Here is a 27,176-nt window from a genome sequence, read left to right as displayed (position 1 = left end):
GTAACATGAAAAGCAAACGTACAATTGTTAAATATGTTACAATATCGTACTGACAGTAAAAATCCATGAAGGTTGTACGTGTCGTATCGATCTCCATCGAGAAACACGTCGTGATCATAAAATACTCCATAAAGAGCAAATACGAGCACAGAAATGTTTTTATCTTATAGCTACTTGAGAACTTCTCTGTGTCGTTAAAATTAATAGTAATTGTTATTTTTTGAACGTTTTTGGTGTCGGCTTATACTTGGATCATTTTGAAAAGTCTTGGGTAATTACTTATAGAAGGACGTATTTTCGCTCTTTTGTCATTCAAGTTATATTATAACAGAGAGCAGGGTAAATTAGCCAGCTCGATAATTTATAACATATTAGATAATAAAAGGTGGGTTTCTATTTTAGGAAAGTCGTACGTAATTTTAAATAGGGTTTGATAACAAAACAAAAAAATATCTAATGAAAACTTGAGCTAAATTTAAAAATATATAAACGGCGAACTGTCTCAATAACTAATGAAAACAACAAATGAATGAAACGATATCTTTGTGTTTCGTTTTTAATTTGGCGCGAAGCAACACGAGAGCTGTCTAAGACAGCCGCTCCTAATTTAGCAGTTGAACACTAGAGGGAAGGCAGCTCGTCAACACCATTCACCGCCAATGCTTGAGTTATTATTTTACCAACGAACAGTGGGATTGACCAAACGTTATAATTCTCCAACACCTTAAAGGGCGAGTCAGTTTGGTGGGACGAGAATTCGAGCCCGTTTCCCGCAGATTGCGAGCCGAGCACCTTTTTACACGGAATATAACAAATATAATGGTTATTTTACGAAATTGTATTACTTGTAAACATAACATTCTGGGAATTTTATTGAAATAAGGGCGCTAAGCAGATAGCCCGCAAGTAAATTTGCACGAAATTAAACAAAAACGCTACTCCAAAACCATTCAAAACAACAGACGACCCAAAAACGAACAAACACTTCATGAACAAAGAATCTAATTACATTATAACCAATCGTAAAAAAAATATATATATATATATAAACACGTCTTACTTCACTACAAACACTCAGTGTCCCCCGCTGGTACAGCGGTAAATCTACAAAGTTACAACACTAAAATTACGGGTTCCATTCACCTAGGTGAACTCAGCAGATAGTCCGATGTGGTTTGGCTAACAGAGAAACACACACGAGCACTCAACACAAAAAAACATATCACGCAGTAACAGAAATACAAGAAAATACAAAACTTACAAACCAAGACAAGACAGCATTCAAAAGTTTATTACTCAAGAAAGGCCCTGTGAGGTTATTATAACATTTCACAACATCATAAAATTTATCTCTAAAAAACAGATACAAACCAACCGCTTGGAAACAGGTCGATGTTCTTATATTCCAGAAGGAAAGAAAATCAGCGAATGACCCCAAAATTATAGGCCAGGACGTCTAACAAGCAAGCTAGAGAAAGTACTTGAACAAATTATAGATAGTAGACTCATGAATGTCCGTGAAACTGAATCAATACTCCCTGAAATACAAAATGTCTTCCGAGAAACAAGACAAACAACAAATCATCTTATAAGATTAACGGCATAAATAACACAAGGTTTTTAATAAAAAACAGTGTACAGTAGTATACTTCCTAGATGTTAAAAACGTGTTAGATAAAGTTTAACACAATGCACTCAGATACAAACTGTCCAATCTGGAACTCCCTGGGAAATTATTCGCTGGGTTTTTAAATTTTTGGAAGATTGGAGCATCAGAATGAATGTTGAGAGCACCTACTCCGAGTGGTGCACTCCGGAAGCGGGTGTCCCTATTCCGGGTGGTGCACCCAAGAGGCGGGTGTTCTTACTCCGAGTGGTGCACTCCGGAGGCGGGTGTCCCTACTCCGAGTGGTGCACTCCGGAAGCGGGTGTTCCTATTCCGGGTGGTGCACCCAGGAGGCGGGTGTTCCTACTTTGGGTGGTGCACTCCAGAGGCGAGTGTCCCTCTGTTCACAAAACACAAGTCATGTTATTTACAAGGTCGTACAAAACAAGTAAATTAATACCACAGTTATATTTAGACTGAACTCTTGTATAGGTTGCAACAAGAGTAAAGTTATTAGACTTGGATTTGACTCAACACTAAACTGGATACCACAAACTAATAGCATAAAAACCAATAGTTGGGAAAGCGAGTTATCTTAGGAGTGTGACTGGTAACAAACAGGGAGATTCACCAGAAAACGTAGTAAATATTTGCAGAACATACATAAAGGAGCCCGCCATGACCAGGGGGTTAAGGAACTCGATTCGTAATCTGAGGGTCGTGGGATCGACTCCCTGCCACATCAAATATCCTCGGCCTTCCAAAACAAACGAAACCATACATAAGACCAGTGGTAGAATAACGTGGCTAAAGGTATCGAAAACACAAATCAACAAACTACAGTAAATATAAAACTATATTTCAAAGAAAGCATATAGAGTCACACGATTAATAAACTCAGTATGTCTACACAACTATTAAAACATGACAACATTACCAGACAGATTCCTAGATAACTAGCTTCAATATTACATGAAAATATTAATCAAAATGATTGTTTGTTTTTGAATTTCGCGCAAAGCTACATGAGGACTATCTGCGCTAGCCGTCCCTAATTTAGCAGTGTAAGACAAGGAAGGCAAATAGTCATCATCACCCACCGTTAACTCTTGGGCTACTCTTTTACAAACGAATAGTGAGATTCACTGTCACATTATAACGCTCCCACGGCTGAAAAGGGCTAGCATGTTTTGCGTGACGGGGATTCGAATCCGCGAAACCCAGATTACGAGTTGAGCGTCTTTACCACCTGACCACGCCGGGCCTAATCAAAACGAACTGGTGAGTAAAATAGAGAGTTATATAATGCATGTAGGACCTAGTCCTGAATAACCTTTACATTTAAGTATCGTAAGTAAGAAATTTACAGACCAAATATTGTTAGGTTAACTGAATTGTAATTGAAATGAAACAGACTCTATTTACGTTTGATTTTCTTTCGATATACAGAAGTTCAATCTGGATTTTGTTTGTCATTTGTGGTAGAAGTACTCTTCTTTTATAAAATAATATGTCATACACTTAGTTTTTCTGGCGAAAAACGAAAACGCGATTATGTGGGAACTCAGTACACACACTCAAGAAAAGAAAAAAAATAGTTTTAAGAAATGACTAAGATGTACAAACATTTCATGCGTAAGTCTAAAACTCGTGTTCTTAATATCGACGGTCAGTGCTATAATTAATTGGGTTTGAAAAATCGTTTTTAACTTTTTATTTTTTTGGGTGAAAACAAACTTATATGCTAACCAGTAAAAAGCTATTTTAAGTGTAATATCTTCGATGGGGCCTGGCACGGCCAGGTTTGTTTAGGCGTTCGACTCGTAATCTGAGGATCGTGGGTTCGAATCCCTGTCGTGCCAAACATGCTCGCCCTTTCAGCCGTGGGGGCGTTATAATGTTACGTTCAATCTTACTATTCGCTGATAAAAGAGCAACCCAAGAGTTGGCAGTGGGAGGTGATGATTAGCTGCCTTCTCTCTTGTTATATACTGCTAAATTAGAAACGGCTAGCGCAAATAGCCCTCGTGTAACCTTGGGCGAATTTTTTTTTAAATCCTAGATGTGCTTGCTAATTAACATGAAGAACCACTAGGAAAAGTCAGCGCCAGGTTCTAGTAATTAATAACTAAAGATGTAGTAACGAAAATAATAATAATAAAGAAAATAATAATATGAATTTCTTTCTAGTCTCAATTCTCCTAAAAATAAAACACGTGAAATGCCACAGACTTCATTAGAATTTGAAACGCCTAAAAGACAGCGTAATTACTGTGATACTTATGGAGAGTAAAATACAGCCCTCGGGCTTGGAATTGTTATTCAAAACTGCAGTAAAGTCCATTATGTTACTAACGGATTGTGTCGAAGATTCTTTGTAAATAAACTTTAAGAAATAAATGGAGCAACTCGTTTATTTTTTTAAAGTTTTTAATCTTAAAGATGGAGAATACAAAACACTACGGGTCTTATTCGTTTCGTTGTTTGTGCACGGGTATCTATGGTTATGGAGCTTATTGTCACTGGTTCGCGTCCCGTTACCACCAACAAACAAATCGCGCTTTACATTTTGCGGCCACGGGTGCGTTATAGGGGTAACGGTCAAATCCCAGATGGCGGCATGTATTTGGTGATTATCTTTCTTAAGGTATCACTTCAAACTTAGGGACTGCTAATGCAGTTCGCCCTTATGTAGCTTTGCGCGAAATCCCACGAAGCACACACAAAAACAAATGAAACGTTTGCATAAAGTACAGTCCACCGCTAAAATCAGGGGTTCGATTTCCCTCGATGGACTCAGCAGATAACCTGATGTGTCTATGCTATGAAAATCACACACACAAAGTACATTCGTAAGGCACGTTAGGTGCTAGTGGTAACGGGAATCGACGAGATGAACAATTTTTCATTCTTTAACTCGTTGAACTAGTAAAGTTATCAGTATTTCAGCAGCGGGCATGACATGGCCAGGTGGTTAAGGTACTGGAGCCCTAATCGTAGGATCGCAGGTTTAAATCCCCGTCACACCAAACATACTCGCCCTTTCAGCCGTGGGGCGTTATAATGTGCGGTCAATCCCACTATTCGTTTGTAAAAGAGTAGCCCAAGAGTTGTCAGTGGGTGATGATGACTAGCTGCCTTACCTCTAGTCTTACATTACTAAATTAAGGAAGGCTAGTGCAGATAGTCCTTGAGTAGCTTTGCGCAAAATTTAAAAACAAACAATAAACGCCGGAAATTTGCTGTTAAATTCCGTAAACACTAAAACGAAGTAACACTAGGAAAGCTTGTATAAATATTCATATTGAAGTAGATATTGAACAGTTTTTAAAAAAATGTGTAAATGTATTTCATGTATAGAAAACAGTTTAAGATTTAGCGATACCTGTCGTTCAATACGTAATATCTTATACCACCTTACTACCTTTCAGCCCTATTCAGTTTCAAGGGCAACGCGAGGCTTAGATTATCTTTCGTGTGTGTTTGTATGCGATTAACTTCAGTACGTGAACCACCTATCTTACTATTCATTAATCGATTGTTTTGAAATTAAGCACAAAGCTACACGTGCATCAAAACCCGGTTTTAGCTAAGTCCGCTGTGCCACTCACTGTGTTGACCCTATCTTACGAAATACATTTGACACGTTTCGCCAAAAATACAATATTAAATACATTTAATGATCTCATAATGCCAAAAACACACCCATAAATAAAAGACTGTACTTGAAATGACAAAAAAAATCTTCAAAATTTACTATTAATTTCTATAAAACTTATTCGTTCTCTACTAGAAACAAAAATTTAGCATTATCAGTATAAAATGTGTTATAGAATGTGTCTGTTGAAGCCACACACAAAAGAGTTATTTTTAAATAACCTTAATTCGTTCTAGAAATAAATTTAAATGAAGAACTGCTATTAATTTTAAAATTCTACAAACCATTCTTAAAGTTTCCATTTAAAAAAAGTACCTTTTATATAAAAGAACAACTTATTTGACAGCAGTAGTTTTATTAGAAATATAGTCCCCCTGGTGGTGGGACAGTGGCAAGTCTACAGATTTACAAGGCTGAAATTGTGGACTCGCCAGGTTTACTAATATGGTTCTGTTATAACAAAACATACGCTTACTTAGGAATATAACTTGTGAACACAGATAAAAAATTACATATTGTATATAATACAACTTCTATCCAAATGTCAAGAAACAGAGAGAGCTGGTGGTTGTTCTCTTGGTAACATATTCTGATTTCAGTTCCTTCCAAGTGAAACTCAACAAGGAATTGAAGTCATATTTTGAAGAAACTTTGTTCAGCGTGAAGTAAACTTTTGTTTATCAGAGCGAGAAGAACACTTATATTTGTTTATTAGAGCGAGAAAGAACACCTATATTTGTTTATTAGAGCGAGAATAACACCTATATTTGTTTATTAGAGCGAGAATAACACCTATATTTGTTTATCAGAGCGAGAAGAACTCCTATATTTGTTTATCAGAGCGAGAAGAACTCCTATATTTGTTTATTAGAGCGAAAATAACACCTATATTTGTTTATTAGAGCGAAAATAACACCTGTATTTGTTTATTAGAGCGAGAATAACACCTATATTTGTTTATCAGAGCGAGAAGAACACCTATATTTGTTTATTAGAGCGAGAATAACACCTGTATTTGTTTATCAGAGCGAGAATAACACCTATATTTGTTTATCAGAGCGAGAAGAACTCCTATATTTGTTTATTAGAGTGAGAATAACACCTATATTTGTTTATTAGAGCGAGAATAACACCTATATTTGTTTATTAGAGCGAGAATAACACCTATATTTGTTTATCAGAGCGAGAAGAACTCCTATATTTGTTTATCAGAGCGAGAAGAACTCCTATATTTGTTTATTAGAGCGAAAATAACACCTATATTTGTTTATTAGAGCGAAAATAACACCTGTATTTGTTTATTAGAGCGAGAAGAACACCTATATTTGTTTATTAGAGCGAGAATAACACCTGTATTTGTTTATCAGAGCGAGAATAACACCTATATTTGTTTATTAGAGCGAGAATAACACCTATATTTGTTTATAAGAGCGAGAAGAACACCTATATTTGTTTATTAGAGCGAGAATAACACCTGTATTTGTTTATTAGAGCGAGAATAACACCTATATTTGTTTATCAGAGCGAGAAGAACTCCTATATTTGTTTATTAGAGTGAGAAGAACACCTATATTTGTTTATCAGAGCGAGAAGAACTCCTATATTTGTTTATTAAAGCGAGAAGAACATCTGTATTTGTTTATCAGAGCGAGAAGAACACCTATATTTGTTTATTAGAGCGAGAATAACACCTATATTTGTTTATCAGAGCGAGAAGAACACCTATATTTGTTTATTAGAGCGAGAATAACACCTATATTTGTTTATCAGAGTGAGAATAACACCTATATTTGTTTATTAGAGCGAGAAGAACACCTATATTTGTTTATTAGAGCGAGAACACCTGTCTTTTATCACACCTAACAGTTGCTGCATTACACTGTTAATCAATTTATTTTCAACTTATCACCTGCATGTCTCTAAAAAATTATGGTTTACAAGTTATATTTGAATAATAATTAAAATCACCAAAACAAAACCTGAACAGTGGTCTTTGTTTCTCTCCCCTTGTTATTTGTTAACTTATGTCAAAAAACATAAAATCTTCGTTATCAAAACCTTCATTACGAATTTTCAATGTCATGAACAAAAGTCCAAGCACTTACTATTTACATCTGTATCATAAAATGGTAGAAAGCAGTGCGAACACTTTTAGAGAAATCAGAATATTTTGTTTACCATTTCCTACCGTCGAATAAAGTTGGAATTAGGGCTAAAACCTTTTTTCTTTTTTGTAAGAATATTTCAGAATTTGCTGTATCACAACGAGCTCTTCAGGATTTCTGAAGTTAAGAAATATCCGAGAACTTTGTATATTTCTGTACGTAATGAAGCAGCATTGGTTGTTTGGACTTTCATCAAAATCGTCCATTTGGTTTGACTTATTGCATTGTTTTCTATAAGTATCTACAACAGTGCGTTTATGTTAATTTGTTTACGAGTTAGTTCCTTGGTTAACAGACTAAAAACATTGGAAGGGACTGAATGTATACGTGTGGTTCTAGTTGTTTTATTCATAGATACAGTTATTCAGTTATAATAGTTATTGTTGGGTCTAAGTTTATTAGGAACAAAAGCAAACAGTAGGTTGTTTTGTTTTTTATTGATAAATCCAATTTATTTATGTTCTGTTCTACTACACAGAAGAGAGACTGACATGCCTGGCGTCATGGAAAGAGGGGTCTACGCGCTACCTCGTGGGCAAAATGGAGCACAAGGGAACGAAAACAGATGACGACAAGTTTCGTTGTTTTGTACGTTAACATTTGATATTATTACCTTATGTGATATCACACTTAACAGTAAGATATATGAAGTTAATAATTTAACCTCCGTTTAAAGGTATCTTCTGGTATGGTTATTAGTCGCTATGTTTGTCGAATAATTAGAAGTGTTAAGTACTGTACAATATTATAAAGCACAATAACCCAAGGTCAAAGGTCACAATTTCAAAAATCATACTGTCAGTGATTATCCAAGGTCAAGGTTCACACGTCATAATTAATGATCAGTCTAAGTTTGACGTCCGAGAAAATAGTTTCGGTTTTCTTTAAAATTCATCCTTAATATTAAATGTTTTATTGTACAGTATACGATGTGATAAGTACATTTCTAAGTTAACACTGGTCAACAGTCTTGTGTATAAAAGTATCCAGGAGTCTGGGACATTTCGTTACGGACAGTTTGTGACATAAAAGTTTCTCACAAAAACAGTTGACGGCCCGGCATGACCAATGTTTTAAGGCATTCGACTCGTAATCCGAGGGTCGCGGGTTCGAATCCCCATCACACCAAACATGCTTGCCCCTTTCAGCCTGGGGGAGTTATAATGTGCCAGTCAATCCCAATATTCGTTTCTAAAAAAGTAGCTCAAGAGTTGGCGGTGGGTGATGATGACTATCTGCCTTCCCTCTAGTCTTAACACTGCTAAATTGCAGACGGCTAGCGCAGATATCCCTCGTGTAGCATCGTGCGAAATTAAAGAAACACACAAAAGACAAATTTCTAATTATAAAGAAGGCCTTTTAAAAAACAATTAAAGTATTGGAGCTTTATGGTTAGAATTCAACTTCAGAGAGTTTGTCATCTCTATCAGACTCAACTTACCAATAATCATAAATTATAGGGTCGCGGGTTCGAATCCCCATCACATCAAACATGCTCACCCCTTCAGCCGTGGGGCATTATAATGTGACAGTCAATCCCACTACTTGTTGGTAAAAAGAGCAGTTCAAGAGTTGGCGGTTAGTGGTGATGACTAGTTGCCTTCCATATCGTCTTATACTGCTAAATTAGGGACGTCTAGCGTAGATCGCCCTCGTGTTACAAGTATTTTATTGTAATTGGTGAATTTTGTTACTAGATACACATATTATGTTGTTGTTAATTAAAACCATAATATGTTAAGTAAGAATAAATGATTTTGTAGAGCCAAATTGTTTTCACTCCAATTTACATTCGAATGAACACTGTTCAAGACACCCCCAAATCCTTCCCCAAGTAACAACACATCGTAATATATCAGTGATGACGAGAAACCCACTTGTTGAGAAATTTATATGCAAAAACGGCTCGTTTGGGCTGAGAAAACACTTTTACATAGAAGAGCGAACAACGTTTCGACCTTCTTCGGTCGAACCTGAACTTGACGATGACCGAAGAAGGTCGAAACGTTGTTCGCTCTTCTATGTAAAAGTGTTTTCTCAGCCCAAACGAGCTGTTTTTGCATATAAACATCGTAATATAGGCTTTACACCCTGTCACCGCCGTACCTTTATGTAAGTTTTGAATAATCCCCAAATTATCTTACAATTTATATATTTTTATATTTATATTTTTTATTTGTTATTTTCACTAATCAGTTTTATATTTAAACCAAAATGAGTTTTCTTAACAAAAACTGATGTCAAAAAAAAACGTAACAAGACCGTCATAAGTTTTCCTAGTAGCAACATGACGGTAAAGAAATGTCCAATAACTAAATATTCGTAACAAAATGTCCGGGTCCCGTATTTACTGTTTCAAGGACAATTATCATAATATATAATTTAATAGAACACCTTAACAAATGCAAAAGTACGACAATAATTTATCCAGTTGTCTTTCAGAGCATAAAGTATTTAATAGGAACTTAGATTATCCCAATAAACTCTTGAGGTGAGAGCTTCCCTTATACTACAATTCATTTATTTCCAGACAGTCTCACAGCGCGGTTCCTGTAAACTATTTACTTGTAATAATGTGATACGCACTTTGCGCGAATAATTTGATTTCATAAACTTTATATTTGTCACAGCGAATAAGCAGATTCGTTTAGAAGGAAAGACGTAAGCGATAGGACCCGAGAGAATGTTTTAAAAGCCGAAACAAATTAGATCCCTACTCTCCTAGTTGTCGGTTAATATGTACATTAACAAAGAAGAGCGAATCTTTATGCAACATCAGTTGCTTGTAAGGTGAAATTGATGACGTATTTTACAGTCTATCAACCGAAAAACAACAGAGTGAACCCCTGTATAACACCTGGTTCTTGTGATGTAAAACGGTTCATTGATTTTTACAGTCTATCAAGCGGGCTTTTTTGTTTCTTTGTTTAATGATGATATAGATAGTTACTCATTAGAGGACCGTCCGTATCAACTTGATACGATATAGGAAAATAAATAGTATTCGCCTGCCTGATAATTTTATATTTAACAGTGTTTATAAACTTGTGAATAATAAGTTATTCCTACCTGAATTTCTATTAAATCACGTGTGTTTGTGAACCTGTTGTGTTTACACACAAACTCATCTTACGGTTTTTGGGGATAGCAAGTCTTAACCTGTCAGGTTGGCTCTCAGTGGGCCCAGTAATGTTCTTATTTAAATAGCGTAGCCTCTTCCCTAAGGGGAATATAACACTTTCTTCTACCCCCCCTTTCCTCAAAGGCTGGACATGACTGGGGATTACAATCAGACCTTTAGGATTATTTGAACTAGAATCTGGTATAACATTTTGTTTACTCATAGTGCCATGTTCAAAACTGTGTTCGTATCCGTGATGACAAGAAAAACCCATTTGTAGAGAAAAATATGCATGTAAAAACGGCTGGTATGGTTAGAGGAACCTGACGATGACCGAAGAAGGTCAAAACGTTGTTCGCTCCTCTACATAAAGCTTTCTCTACGCATACCAGCCATTTTTACATATATATGTGTTTACGAACACTAAAAATCTAGAGATCAAACGTGCTCAGGTGCGAAGGGCGGGTATCTTACTTTTGGGTGCGTATCCCTCTTGGATTAGTCATAGAAATAATTTGTGATAAGGAAGGAACTTATTCGGTACATTAGGGCCTCCGTGAATCACGAGGGAAACTTTTAGCCTCACAACAAGTGGGTATTATATACTACTCTCTCTAAAGCTCGATTCAGTGAATATTTTATTTTGATTCAACGAATTAAAATATTGGAAGTCAATGTTCAACACATTTTTCAACACTCCCATTGGTTTACATTGTTTGTTATTGAGCACAAACCTGTGTTGTGCTCACCACATCGAAAACCGTTGTGCCACTAGGGGGTCATCTTTTTAGTGTTTAAGTTAGTGTACTACACGAGCTATTAATTAATTTATTTATTAATCTGTTAAAAGCAGAAATACGACCTTAATTTCTTATCTTTGATATAATGAAGTGCTTAATAGAAACTAAAATTATCGCATTTCAGCGAGAAAGGCTTACTTTTAATTTGTGTGGCATTTGGTTTCACAAACTTGACAGTTGTAGTTCCCACGTAGAAAATCTTCTGTAGTACGATTGGTTGTTGCTCAGCACAATTAGTTACCGGCCCTCTGCACACCACAGGTATCGAAACTTGTCGAGTACACTGCATGGCTCGTTATGCACAACGAATGAGAACCATTTTACAAACTAAACGTTGTTGATTCGGATAGCGTGAGTTCCAACATAATTAGTGAACTAGCGGTAAGTTTACGAACTTGTTATGCCAACATTCTGGGTTCGATTTCCCTAGGTAAGTAGGGAGCAGATAGCCCATTTTGCAACTATGAACTAAGGAAACACCTACATATCTAACCATTCAAATCTTTACTTTTACATCTGTCGACAAAAATCTAAATATTTTTTGATGAAGTAACATAGGCTTGAATATCGTAATACATTCATACAGTCTGTAGTTCCATTGATACAGTCTATAGTTCCTTCGAAAATAAGGGCCCGGCATGGTGGGTTAAGGCATTCGACTCGTAATCTGAGGGTCTAGGGTTCGAATCTCCGTCACACCAAACATGCTCGCCCTTTCAGCCGTGGGGCGTTATAATGTGCGGTCAATCCCACTATTCGTTGGTAAAAGAGTAGCCCAAGAGTTGGCGGTGGGTGGTGATGACTAACTGCCTTCCCTCTAGTCTTACACTGCTAAATTAGGGACGGCTAGCGCAGATATCCCTCGAGTAGCTTTTTGCGAATTTAAAAACAAGACCTTCCAAAATTAAATAAAATGATTTAATAAAATTGTTTTTTTCTAATCCCAGTCTTATTGTGTTCAAATAATCACTACAGGACATAAAGAACGACTTGGTTTATTTAAATAAAGTAGCCTGTTAATCAGTTAGTGTTATGGCAAACCTGATTACCAAAAATGTGTAAAATCCTAAACTATTACTGAACAACGTTGCTATTCAGGCTAAAAAATCAAAATATTTGCCGATGTGAAGTAGACATAAATATCAGGTCATCCCTCAAGTGATGTCCGATTTTAGGTTCTGAAAAAGAGAAAGGATTTCAAACGCTTTTAATGTTATTTAATCAATAATGTATGTTCCATTATTATTAATTACTTCCTGCCAACGATTCACAAGCTTCTGAATGTCACTTCTATAAAAATCTTGAGGTTTGGAGGAAAAGAATATACAGAGGGTAGTTTTGACATCTTCATGTATTCAAAGCTCTTTTCTATCGATATAGTTCTGGAAACTTTGGAAAAGATGATAATCAGATGTGACAAGGTCTGGAGAATAAGGAGGATGTGATAGTTTTTCTCAGTCTAGCTCTTCAATCTTTACAGATGTGATTCTTGTTGTATGGGGCCGTGCATTATCTTGGTGTAACACAACACCTTTATGATTCATCAAATCAGGCCTCGTTTCTTTCAGTGCAACATTCAAGTGCTCTAACTGTTGACAATAGAAGTGTGATATAATCGTTACATTGAGTGGCAGCAACTCAAAGTGGGTCACACCAACAATATCCCACCAAACGTCTAACAAGACTTTCTTAGGGTGGAGGTTCGTTTTGGACAGGTTAGTGACTGGAGATGAAAAATTGATATATTATAATAAGTTAAGCGTCGCAGACAGTGGCTCAGTACAGGTGAACTTGTCCAAAACGAACCTCGACCATTCCTCAAGGACCAAACTAGCTGTACAATATATTATACATGTCGATATGTGATTTACTATCATTCCTTGTCTGTAGATTTATTTTATTTTTAGAAATCGTGATGATGCACGGTGAAGAAACCTTCATTAAAATACAAAAAGCGATTTTATTAGTTTTCAAAGATAAGACCGACAAGATGAATAAATGAAAGTAGGGTTCAGACCACAGTGCTATCTAAGTATATGGTATCCATACCCGTGGAAAGTTGCTGTGAATTATAAACAAGTCTCGCGTGTGTCATTAATATATTACAAAAGCAGATGTGGGTGGTTACAACGATGGTGTTTTATTATACACACAGAGAGAGACATATACACGTGTGTGTGTGTTGAAAATTAACACTTGAATAGTCAATCACAATGAAATCAAAAGGAAGGACTACATTAAAAATAGAAAAGCCAAAGATGCCGCATGTATTAAAAGCATACTCAGGATACAGGTTGTAATGTGGGATATAAAATGTACCCTAGGTTTTGGAGGTGACTGTAATGTAGGACTACCATTGTGGTGGGGATACATCGTCTATTAGTCTTGACTTCCGTTCGCTGGTCTCACACGAAGAAATTCATAAAAAAAAAACTAAAATAAAATTATCAAAATAAATACAAGCGAGGAGGGCGTGATGTGGCGTGTAAGCCCACATCCACATCACTATATTCACACTCTGAAAACAAGTGGGAAAATAAAAGAACAATGAAATAAGATACTATCACTTGGGGGTGAGGGGGTTAAGTAAGATGAACTCACCTCCTGAGGCTGGCATTCCCGCCCTAATTATAGTTATGAAGCATTAATTTGACTTCATTAGTAGTACAGTATGTACTAGTTCAGAGTTATAAACGCCCAACCAAGTTATCTAAACTAACTGGTATAACTCCCAACCACCACCAGTCTATTGAAACTACCAATTTGCAGACTTTAATATATATATATATACACACACACATGTAACAGTGTATAAATATGAAATTCGATTCACGACCCCTTCCGTTTTACAGAGAATAAATAGATGTTCGCTCTTACTTACTCCATTTAACTCATTATCTAGGTCTATGACAGAATGCAAGACAATTCCGGTTTCAGGATATCTCAATCTGGAGATGCAACTTGTGACGGTTTGTTTTCGGCCATCGAGGGATCTCGTACGATGAAACTGACGAGAGGTAAACTTAACGTTAGAAACAGACGACTAAAACAAATTGGCGTAACACTAGATTATCAGTAATCAAAATGAGAGGTCAACTTCAGTTAAACTGTGTATCATACAAACAGATATATGACGTTAAAAGCTGAGCATATCTTAGGTTAGAAATGGAAATAGATGTATCTTTTATTCAGAATTTCTCATCACTTGGTTTATGTTTATAAAATCGATGTGTGATACAAAATATATTACACGTGTGTAAAAAAACGTGTTTTCTTACAACTTAATAATTGTTCACGTTTCTTAGTGCGTCATCCTCACGGAAAATGTCACTTTCCAAGTTGGTTATCTCCAGTGGACCGCTGGAAGACACTTGATACGATACGGACATACGTGCTTCGTGATTCCAATACAGCTTTCCACATTTATAACAGCACTAGCGAAGAGTTGCAGACTCGAGTCGTTTGTAACAGCATTGATCACGTGACTGACGATGTTATTCGACTTGTCGTACACACTACATCCGAGTGGTAAGTTTTCCTGTTCTCGGGAAACCGGAAATTGTGCTAAAAGTTCAACTGAACGCTTCCAGAATTCTTCGACAGAAGTTTGTTTTTTGTTTGTTTGTGCACATGACTAAAACTCGATTACTGCTGATTGGCTAGTTGGAGATTTGTTTATGTCGTAGTATGGATACAGGGAGGAATGAACGTATAGTTAACTATCTTACATAGACATCAAATTCTAACTAATCAAATAGAGACAGTACGTATCATAAGGTTGTTATTCATTACGCTTGCATAATAATGATATGAAATGAATGAAGGTTTTGAAAGTCCTGAAATAATTATTGTTTATAATAAGAACATCAGTACGCATGTAGAACATCAGTACGCATGTATTAATATATACTGATTCATCTTTTCTCCTCCCAACAAATCCGTTTATCTTACATGAAGTAACAACACCTTTAGTGGTTTCATGGCTATACTACATTAATTTTACGTGTAGTAACAACACCTTTAGTGGTTTCATGGCAACACTACTTTAATTTTACGTGTAGTAACAACACCTTTAGTGGTTTCATGGCAACACTACTTTAATTTTACGTGTAGTAACAACACCTTTTGTGGTTTCATGGCAACACTACTTTAATTTTACGTGTAGTAACAACACCTTTTGTGGTTTCATGGCTACACTACAATAATTTTACATCAAGTAACAACAACTTAAGTGGTTTTATGGTTATACTACATTAATTTTACATGAAGTAACAACACCTTTAGCGGTTTCATGGCTATAGTACAATAATTTCACATCAAGTAACAACATCTTCAAAGGCTACTCTTCCTGGTGAAAGCAATAAAACACATTTCTGTGCTTTGTGTATTCACAGTAAATTAATTATTTAATAATTTAAATTTGACTTTCATTGTTTTATTTTTCTATTGTTATGAAATCTATCAAATGATAACAAAATATCAGTAAAAGTGTTACTAATCAAACAGATGAAGTTAATAAAAGGTTTGTTGTTGGTTTGCTATTAATTAAGGGTGCGTGTCTCATTACAGAAGTGGATATGAAACGTTTTTAGATACGGAAGTTTTACCAACGGTTTGTTACAAAGTCTTGTGTGTTATTTATTATCTATGTTACTAACATTGTCTTATTTAAGTACTTCACACTTTACAGAGTTGTTGTTTTTTTATTCTCAAGTTTGATCAACTAAATGGTAGCTGGAAGTAGAACTGTGTTTTAATTTCGCGCAAAGCTACACGAGGGCTATCTGTGTTAGTCGTCCCTAATTTAGCAGTGTAAGACTAGAGGGAAGACAGCTAGACATCAACAAAGCTACACGAGGGCTATTTGTGCTAGTCGTCCCTAATTTAGTAGTGTAAGACTAGAGGGAAGGCAGCTAGACATCAACAAAGCTACACGAGGGCTATCTGTGTTAGTCGTCCCTAATTTAGCAGTGTAAGACTAGAGGGAAGACAGCTAGACATCAACAAAGCTACTCGAGGGCTATCTGTGCTAGTCGTCCCTAATTTAGCAGTGTAAGACTAGAGGGAAGGCAGCTAGACATCAACAAAGCTATACGAGGGCTATCTGTGTTAGTCGTCCCTAATTTAGCAGTGTAAGACTAGAGGGAAGACAGCTAGACATCAACAAAGCTACACGAGGGCTATCTGTGTTAGTCGTCCCTAATTTAGCAGTGTAAGACTAGAGGGAAGGCAGCTAGACATCAACAAAGTTACTCGAGGGCTATCTGTGCTAGTCGTCCCTAATTTAGCAGTGTAAGACTAGAGGGAAGGCAGTTAGTCATCACCACCCACCGACAACTGTTGGGCTACTCTTTTACCAACAAATAGTGGGATTGACCGTCACATTATCGCCTCCAAGGCATGTTTGGTGCGAAGGGGATATTTTGTTATTGTTATGTTACTTTGTATGTAATGTTTTTGATAAATTAATACAACATGTATTACTCAATACTCATCTTACTTTATTAATTAATTTACCTTATTAGAAATACTGATTTTTCTGTATAAAAGACTTAATGTTTACTGACAGTTTGCCGAATTTCGTGAAGCTACATAAACTGTATCATATTGTTTTACCGCCGTACCTTTACTATGAAGGACAAAACTACACAAAGGATTATCTGTGCTGCGCTTAGAGCAGGAACGAAACCTCGAATTTGAGCGTTATGAACTTTTTATTATTATTGAAGTACAATTGTTTCCTGTACTCTATGTATTTATATACAGCATTAAATTTCGTGATATGATGTTATGAATGCATTGACTGGATATGATAATATCCATGGTTTATCCATGGTAATGGTTTATCGATCTTTCTTTGAATATAATGATCACGAAGTGAAATGGTAACAAATATAATACAAAGTCTAATTCTGAAAATCGTGCAAAATTATAAAAGCCATTGCATGGCCCGGCATTGCCTGGTTGTTAGAGCTTTCGACTCAGGGTCGCGGGTTCGAATCCCTTTCGTACCAAACATGCTCGCCTTATCAGCTGTGAGGGCGTTATAATGTGACGGTCAATCCCACTATTCGTTGGTAAAAGAGTAGCCCAAGAGTTAGCGGTGGGTAGTGATAACTAGCTGCCTTCCCTCTAGTCTTACACTGCTAACTTAGGAACAGCTAGCCCTCGTGTAGCTTTGCGCGAAATTCAAAACAAACCAAATTAGTTGGGTTTCACTCTATCTGTCTCCTTCTATCCATTCCTTTATATACATATATTTTACATTATAATCTGATCTCATCGGTCACGCCTTTGCTCGTTTTCGCACAATCAAATTAATAGATTGTGACTCGTCAGAAACATTCTGTTGTTAGAATTGTCCTTCCTTCCAGAATTACACATCTGTTCTATAGACTTGCATTCATTAGAACGTAGAGACCTTGTTTGGAAGATTGGATCTTCTTTGAAAATTACTGCCATTCAGAATTGGAGAAACTGAACTGAGTATACAATCTGTCGCAGCTCGCTTGTCTTGTTAACAAGAAAAACACTTTGATTGCTTCTCCTTTAAGTTTCCGGAATATTAAAGAGCTCTGAATACTTAACCATCAGTGTTTTACTCTTTTTTTCTCTCGTATTAATTAAACTATACACAATTCCTTGTTATTAGTCAGTGACGGACTTCATTTGTTAATAAAGCTGAGTTGAACATCACGACGGTAATTTATTATCGAACGGAGTCACTTTTGAAAGATTATATATTCAGTATGATAATAGTCCATCAAAACTAAACCTTTCTCGTATTTCAGTATTGAACGTAACTACTTTTAACATTCATAAAGGTATTTAGAACGTCCAAATGTCAAGGGAGTTTTTTACAACTTGTGAAATATTTTACGTTCTTAACTCGTTGTATGATTGGTTTCTTATTTTGCAAGATTTTTTTATAACGTAACGAAATTAAGCGAAACAATGCAGACCCTGATACTAACAATTGAATATCTCGTTTAAATTTTTCCTCGTGGTAAACTTTGGTATTTATAAAATTTTCAGTCCTAATCTCATATATATTCTGATGTTTACCTTAGCATTTGTTAGTTGAGCACTGTTCCACAGGGATCTTAGTTCTAAAGTTGTAGCATTTTATCTTATCCTATTAAGACCCTGTATGAATAAAATGCGTGCGTAAACCAACCTGTTTATTTCTTTACAGATGTGCAGTCTAAATGTAACTAGTTTTAACTGGATGTAGAACGTGCATATACAGATGTGCAGTTTAAATGTAACTAGTTTTAACTGGATGTAGAACGTGAATATACAGATGTGCAGTTTAAATGTAACTAGTTTTAACTGGATGTAGAACGTGCATATACAGATGTGCAGTTTAAATGTAACTAGTTTTAACTAAATGTAGAACGTGCATATACAGATGTGCAGTTTAAATGTAACTAGTTTTAACTGGATGTAGAACGTGCATATACAGATGTGCAGTTTAAATGTAACTAGTTTTAACTAAATGTAGAACGTGCATATACAGATGTGCAGTTTAAATGTAACTAGTTTTAACTAAATGTAGAACGTGCATATACAGATGTGCAGTTTAAATGTAACTAGTTTTAACTGGATGTAGAACGTGCATATACAGATGTGCAGTTTAAATGTAACTAGTTTTAACTGGATGTAGAACGTGCATATACAGATGTGCAGTTTAAATGTAACTAGTTTTAACTGGATGTAGAACGTGCATATACAGATGTGCAGTTTAAATGTAACTAGTTTTAACTAAATGTAGAACGTGCATATACAGATGTGCAGTTTAAATGTAACTAGTTTTAACTGGATGTAGAACGTGCATATACAGATGTGCAGTTTAAATGTAACTAGTTTTAACTGGATGTAGAACGTGCATATACAGATGTGCAGTTTAAATGTAACTAGTTTTAACTAAATGTAGAACGTGCATATACAGATGTGCAGTTTAAATGTAACTAGTTTTAACTGGATGTAGAACGTGCATATACAGATGTGCAGTTTAAATGTAACTAGTTTTAACTAAATGTAGAACGTGCATATACAGATGTGCAGTTTAAATGTAACTAGTTTTAACTAAATGTAGAACGTGCATATACAGATGTGCAGTTTAAATGTAACTAGTTTTAACTGGATGTAGAACGTGCATATACAGATGTGCAGTTTAAATGTAACTAGTTTTAACTGGATGTAGAACGTGCAAGGACCAAAACTTTCCATAATGTCTTTTTAAATCGTTTCTTCCTCTTGAAACAATGTTTTTTGTAACTACTATTGTAAATGCATTCATTTATCATACACTATAATGGTCAGGGTGCTCGAATTAAAACTTGAAGATCGCGCGTTCGAATCCCCTTCGTACCAAACATGCTCACCCTTTCATCTGAAGGGGTATTATAACGTTACAGTCAATCCCACTATTCGTTTGGAAAAGAGTGGCCCAATAGTTGGCGGTGGGCAGTGATGACTAGCTGCCTTTCCTCTAGTCTTACACTGCAAAATTAGGGACGACTAGCGCAGATAGCCCTCGTGTAGTTCTGCGCCAAATACAAAAACAAACATACACTATACCGTTTTTGTGTCTTTGTTTCGAAGACAATCTTTGAAAAGAACATATATAAATAATAAGTGATATGAAACTTTATGTATTCTGTCTCAGGCTGAGTTGTTTTTATAAATCAAACAGTAGTTTCAAGGAAGATTTTTCTTCCATTCAGCACCACTGGATTTGTCTGTATGACGATTCATCGTCGAACAGCCCAGATCATCGAAATCCAACAAGGTAAGTAAACATAGTTAATTATTTTTTAGTATTTTATTAACAGCCTATGGATCTTAACGTAAGTGTCCTTAACGGTTAAATTTTTATTAACTTCAATAACGTGTTTATTGACTCAAATTGTTTCATTTGTCTTTTCCATATCACGTGCGTTAAGTTTGTCATTTTTGTTTAATTATCCTAGAGTTTTAATCTTGTGGTAATTTCATCTTATTTTGTAAAACGTTAGACGTTCGATTCTACAGATAACAACCTGCGTCTAATGCATCCAATCTACAAGTTTAATGTATTTTTTACTGTTTGACAGAGGGAAAACAATCAAAAAAAATAGAATTATCTCTTATAACATGAAACGTATTCAGTTAATAATTTTACTTTACAATATAAATCAATTAAGACTTTTATGACTTATAGTTTAGGGTAAGATAAACGTTTGAAACTCGCAAATAATTAGAATCGTTGCCGTCTATGCCAACAGAGACAATGTCATTAATATAATAGTCCATAATGAAGGCTGCTGTTTTCAGTCCAGTATTTGTTTGTTTGTTTAGAATTAAGCACAAAGCTACACGATGGGCTATCTGTTCTCTGCCCACCATGGGCATCGAAACCCGGTTTTTAGTGTGTAGGTCCGCAGACATACCACTGTGTCACTGGGAGATGTTCAGTCCAGTATCATTATTTGAAAGGAAGTGGCACACAGAAGTTCCTGGAACGTTTTATCATGATAACTTACTGTTAAAATAACATGTTTCGTTTTCGTATTAGTTCTCAGTGTGTCTAATGTTGGTTACGTTATCATATTGTATCTTCCACGGTTTTGTTTTTCTGTAACTTTTCAGTCCATCTAAAAACACAGCCCGCCATCATTATCACAACATTCAAATACACACGTCATCAATTATGACGTACTGTCATCTAGAGTGAATCACGTGCAGCTATTGTTTGCATGACTACGTGTATAAACTTACTGGCAAATTGGCGCCAATCTGACTGATTAAAGCTCGAGTTCAGTTTTTGTTCCTGAACAACTTTGATGTGAGGTGAGGAGTTTGAAGATTTCATGGTTACAAAGTAGATACTTAAGGAAATTTACTTTGTGCACTTAAGACAATCACAAGTGCGACTGTTTTACGATGAAACGCTGACAATAACGAGCCAGGTCTTTCGAGAATATTTAAATGACTTAAATTTATTTACTAAACACAGCAACCTTAACCGCAAGAGGCGTCTCTTTTACTTGATATATACAAAAGTTTGTCCAATCTTTGCTTTAACAAAAAATGACATAGATAATCAATAACATTCATTTTAAACTCTTTAGAGTTCATCACATCCAGGGCCACGGCATGGCCAAGTGGTTAGAAGGCTCGACTCCTAATCCGAGGGTCGCGGGTTCGAATCCCCGTCGCATCAAACATGCTCGTCCTACCAGCCATGGGGGCGTTATATTGTGGCGATCAGTCCCACTATTCATTGATAAAAGAGTAGCTCAAGATTTGGCGGTGGGTGGTGATGACTAGCTGCCTTCTCTCTCGTTTTACACTGCTAAATTAGACAACTAGCGCAAATAGCCCTCGTGTAGCTTTGCACGAAATTGAAAACAACCAAAACAAAACTTATCTAAGGTTTGTTATATAGTTTGAACAGTCCACATCATTTTAACAAAGACGTAAAAAAACAACTGAACTTTGTCCAACGATCTATGGAAACTGATATTTCAAAATAACAATATATCCTAGTAATCCCCACCACGTAAGCAATCTTTCTAACAATGGTTTGTTTACCTTGCATTGTGGCTTGGAGATGACTATTGTATTGATAAACCTTGGATAACATCGTTCGAAAGTCTATTGATTCTATTCAACAGAATTCGTTACTACCATTCCAACACCCATAGGCACCGACATAAATTTTTAATATTTTTTGAGATTTTATGAGCATGAAAATCTTTGATTTTAAAGGTGGCGTTGATGTTTTGTCACCCAAATATTATGGCATTTTTAACACCACATAATAGGGAAATAAAAATGTTTAAGATATCAGATAATAATGAGTAATAGTGTCACTTATACACATAATTATTAAGGCACAGTCCATGCTTAAAAATAATTTCATTATAGAAAAATTATGAAGAATTTTCCAAATGATGTTTGTCAGGTTTTATTCCATGTAATATAATACTATATACACGTTGAGATAAAGTTTACTGTTCTACTCTTTAAAACCTCATTCAGAGCAAGATAAAAGTTTCTCAGAAAACTGAATATTTTATAATGAAGTCACAACCAATTAAATACTCGAAAACAGCTTTTGACATATTTACTGTTTTAAGAAAAACATGCGGTTAAGGGGTCAACATTATTTCACCGTCCACACTTTTTATGACCAACAAAAAACTCAACTGAGAGTCCAACGATAATTGTATTTAATTTACGAGTAACAGTGAACATACATTAATATTATGTCTTAAACATTATTATCACTGTAATCTGGTTTATTAAAGAAAGTCTGTTTTACTTCCTGCCTTTAACGTCTGTGTTTAGTGTCACATATAATCCCAACATTCTACACTGGTACACAACATAGGTAAGAAACACATTTGTATTTTTAAACAACTACTAAACGAAACTCATATGGCTCAGTTTTTAAAGATAACGAAAGAAAGGAAGACATGCTGACTAAAAGATATGTTAAGGAAGACATATTAAGTAAAAGATATGTTAAGGAAGACATACTGAGTAAAAGATATGTTAAGGAAGACATGCTGAGTAAAAGATATGTTAAGGAAGACAAGCTGAGTAAAAGATATATTAAGGAAGACATACTGAGTAAAAGATATGTTAAGGAAGACATGCTGAGTAAAAGATATATTAAGGAAGACATGCTGAGTAAAAGATATGTTAAGGAAGACATACTGACTAAAAGATATGTTAAGGAAGACATGCTGAGTAAAATCAGTGATGACGAGAAACCCACTTGTTGAGAAATTTATATGCAAAAACGGCTCGTTTGGGCTGAGAAAACACTTTTACATAGAAGAGCGAACAACGTTTCGACCTTCTTCGGTCATCATCAGGTTCACAAAGAAAGAGGTAACTGACCGGAAGCTGACCACATGTTTGAAAGGGGTTGTGTAACTGTGTGTCGAAATGTAGAGGGCGGTATTAGATGTTTGAATATATAATTTTATTTATTTTATTTTATTAATGTAGGTATAAAGGCGTTCCTTTATATTGGTTTATTTTGGGTTTAAGTTGTTGTATAAGTAAGGCTTCTTTAATTTTGCGTTTTTTTATGTTTGTTTCTTTATTTAGTAATAAATAAACACAACATAACCATAGAAAACACTCAAATACTAAATAAAGAAACAAACATAAACAAACGCAAAATTAAAGAAGCCTTACTTATACAACAACTTAAACCCAAAATAAACCAATATAAAGGAACGCTTTTATACCTATATTAATAAAATAAAATTATATATTCAAACATCTAATACCGCCCTCTACATTTCGACACACAGTTACACAACCCCTTTCAAACATGTGGTCAGCTTCCGGTCAGTTACCTCTTTCTTTGTGAACCTGACGATGACCGAAGAAGGTCGAAACGTTGTTCGCTCTTCTATGTAAAAGTGTTTTCTCAGCCCAAACGAGCCGTTTTTGCATATAAAAATGCTGAGTAAAAGATATATTAAGGAAGACATGCTGACTAAAAGATATGTTAAGGAAGACAAGCTGACTAAAAGATATATTAAGGAAGGCATGCTGAGTAAAAGATATGTTAAGGAAGACAAGCTGACTAAAAGATATATTAAGGAAGACATGCTGACTAAAAGATATATTAAGGAAGACATGCTGACTAAAAGATATGTTAAGGAAGACATGCTGAGTAAAAGATATATTAAGGAAGACATGCTGACTAAAAGATATATTCAGGAAGACATGCTGACTAAAAGATATGTTAAGGAAGACATACTGAGTAAAAGATATGTTAAGGAAGACATGCTGACTAAAAGATATATTAAGAAAGACATGCTGAGTAAAAGATATGTTAAGGATGACATGCTGACTAAAAGATATATTAAGGAAGACATACTGAGTAAAAGATATGTTAAGGAAGACATACTGAGTAAAAGATATGTTAAGGAAGACATACTGAGTAAAAGATATGTTAAGGAAGACATGCTGAGTAAAAGATATGTTAAGGAAGACAAGCTGAGTAAAAGATATATTAAGGAAGACATACTGAGTAAAAGATATGTTAAGGAAGACATGCTGAGTAAAAGATATATTAAGGAAGACATGCTGAGTAAAAGATATGTTAAGGAAGACATACTGAGTAAAAGATATGTTAAGGAAGACATGCTAACTAAAAGATATTAAAAATACATGCTAACTAAGAGATATATTAAAGAAAGCAAGGTAATCAAAAAGATATATTTAAAAAGATATGCTAAATAAAAGATATATTAAGAAAGACATGCTGTGTAAAAGATATACTCTTCAAAAAAAGAAACGCAAAAGGCAAAATATGAGACAAATTGTTAACAAGTTTATTCCGGGTAGTTCTGTATGACATGTGTGAAACTTTGCACATTCGCTGCTGAACATCCAAAGTCTGCAAAGGCGAAGTCCACACTCGCTAGGTGAAGTTTAACGTCACTCAACGTCAATAACGAGTATGCCCCCCGTGAGCATCAATAACTGCTTGGCATCTCCTGCCCATGGAAGCGATGAGATGACGAATCACATCCTGTGGAATGGCTGTCCACTCAGCCTGCAAAGCTGCTGCAAGCTAAGGTAGAGTCTGCAGTTGAGGTTGTCGCCGTCGTAGACGTCGCTCCAACTCGTCCCAAAGATGTTCGATGGGGTTTAAATCTGGTGATCTGGAGGGCCAGGGAAGAACGTTGATGTTGTGGTGTCTCAAGAAGACAGTGGTGAGTCGCGCTGTGTGAGGACGGACGTTGTCATGTTGAAAAACGTCGTTGACGTTCACCATGATGGGTTGCACATGGGGCCTAAGAATCTCGGCGATGTATGGTTGAGCCGTAAGATTCCCTCGAATGTGCAAAAGGTCTGTTCTGGCATTGTAGGCGATGGCAGCCCACATCATGACGCTGCCACCACCAAATCTGTCAACATCCTGCACACAGTTTGCTACAAAACGTTCACCTCGGCGACGGTAAACACGGGTCCTTCCATCCTGCCTACGAAGCATAAAACGTGATTCATCGCTGAACCAAACATGCCTCCATCGTCGATGAGGCCATACCCGATGTGCCCGAGTCCACTGCAGCCGTACTTGACGATGTTGCTGGGTGAGGATGACGCCTCTGACTGGAAGTCGAGGTCGGATTCCTGCATCTCGTAGACGGTTGCGTACGGTCTGATCGGAAATCTTACGCAGCCCTGGTATGGTTGAGGCAGCAGACGTCGCAGTGGTGGTCCTATCCCGAAGGTGACGTAACCTGATGTTGCGATCTTGTGCGGGCGTGGTCACACGAGGCCTGCCAGATCGTGGACGGTCACGAGTTGATCCATATTGTTGGTGACGATTCCATCGCCTTGTGATGGTGCTTGGGTGGACATTCACAGCTCTGGCAACATCTGATCGAAATTCGCCTGCTTCCAAGCGACCAATGGCGTTGTTGCGTTGTGCTTCAGTCAGTCTTGGCGTAACTGTATTGCGTGTCGGTGGCTTAACACTGAGCTATGGAAGTCGAGAACCCGTCACTTTTATAGGGATTTTGCACATGTTGCACTTGCAGAACATGCAGATCTCTCAAACAAATTTATTGGACACGAATGCGTTTTGGCGAAAAATCCGATGTTTTCCTCCGTTTTCAAAGTGCACAACTTTTATTGTCATTTTGGTCTGACAATCAGTGCCTTAACATGTGTAACATCACATACTCTGAGCTTGTAACGTTATTACATATATTTCTCTTTAAAATAACAAAAATATCCCTTTTGCGTTTCTTATTTTGAAGAGTATATATTAAGAAAGATATGCTAAATAAAAGATATATTAAGAAAGGTATGTTGTGTAAAAGATATATTAAGAAAGATATGCTAAATGAAAGATATATTAAGAAAGATATGCTAAATAAAAGGTATATTAAGAAAGATATGCTAAATGAAAGATATATTAAGAAAGATATGCTAAATAAAAGGTATATTAAGAAAGATATGCTAAATGAAAGATATATTAAGAAAGATACTGTTGTGTAAAAGATATATTAAGAAAGATATGCTAAATGAAAGATATATTAAGAAAGATATGCTAAATAAAAGGTATATTAAGAAAGATATGCTAAATGAAAGATATGTTGTGTAAAAGATATATTAAGAAAGATATGCTAAATGAAAGATATATTAAGAAAGATATGCTAAATAAAAGATATATTACACCATATTCAATAACACTGAATAAAAAGGATTCAATTTTATTACCCCCATTTCCCAACGAATGTTGTAATAACTTCAGTATTAAAAATTATAACAATGAGAAGCAAAACACACTTTGAAAAATTTCAAATTATTTTATATTAACTGAAGTTTGAAATAAATTATATTAAATACGTTTAATGAATTAAAGAAACAAGCCAGCTGTTTGACGATGGAAACACTTTATTTAATAATACGATTAATTTAAACTTACGTGAACACCACACACACACCACACTCAAAAATTCTAAAACAGTACAGGTGTACTATAGTGAAGACAGTAATAAACAGATATTTCATATTCTGATAACAAACAGTAATATTTATAAGACCAGTTCTTCATTTTACTTGTCAAGTAACAAAAAATGACTGGTTAATTAACACTAACATTTATACAGGCCAATTCTTCATTGTCATTGTCAGATAAAGAATGACTGGTTAACTAACAGTAATATTTATATAGACCAACTCTTCATTCTACTTATCAGGTAAGAAACTATGACTGGTTAACTAACAGTAATATTTATATAGACCAACTCTTCATTCTACTTATCAGGTAAGAAACTATGACTGGTTAACTAAC

General features: G+C 35.7%; 1 protein-coding gene across 1 annotated transcript in view; it reads left to right on the top strand.

Annotated features, from left to right (window-relative positions):
- LOC143248621 (uncharacterized) overlaps positions 1–27,176 on the top strand; it is a 598,442-nt gene that overhangs the window by 550,489 nt on the left and 20,777 nt on the right. The window contains exons 6-9 of the mRNA XM_076497122.1: positions 7,908–8,017; positions 14,253–14,367; positions 14,656–14,878; positions 20,080–20,144. Coding sequence (XP_076353237.1) covers positions 7,908–8,017; positions 14,253–14,367; positions 14,656–14,878; positions 20,080–20,144 — 513 coding nt within the window. The remainder of the gene's footprint in view (positions 1–7,907; positions 8,018–14,252; positions 14,368–14,655; positions 14,879–20,079; positions 20,145–27,176) is intronic.

Source organism: Tachypleus tridentatus, chromosome 4 (genome assembly GCF_004210375.1).
Source record: "Tachypleus tridentatus isolate NWPU-2018 chromosome 4, ASM421037v1, whole genome shotgun sequence".
In the NCBI taxonomy this organism is placed as follows: Eukaryota; Metazoa; Arthropoda; class Merostomata; order Xiphosura; family Limulidae; genus Tachypleus; species Tachypleus tridentatus.
This window is presented reverse-complemented; position numbering and strand designations above follow the sequence as displayed.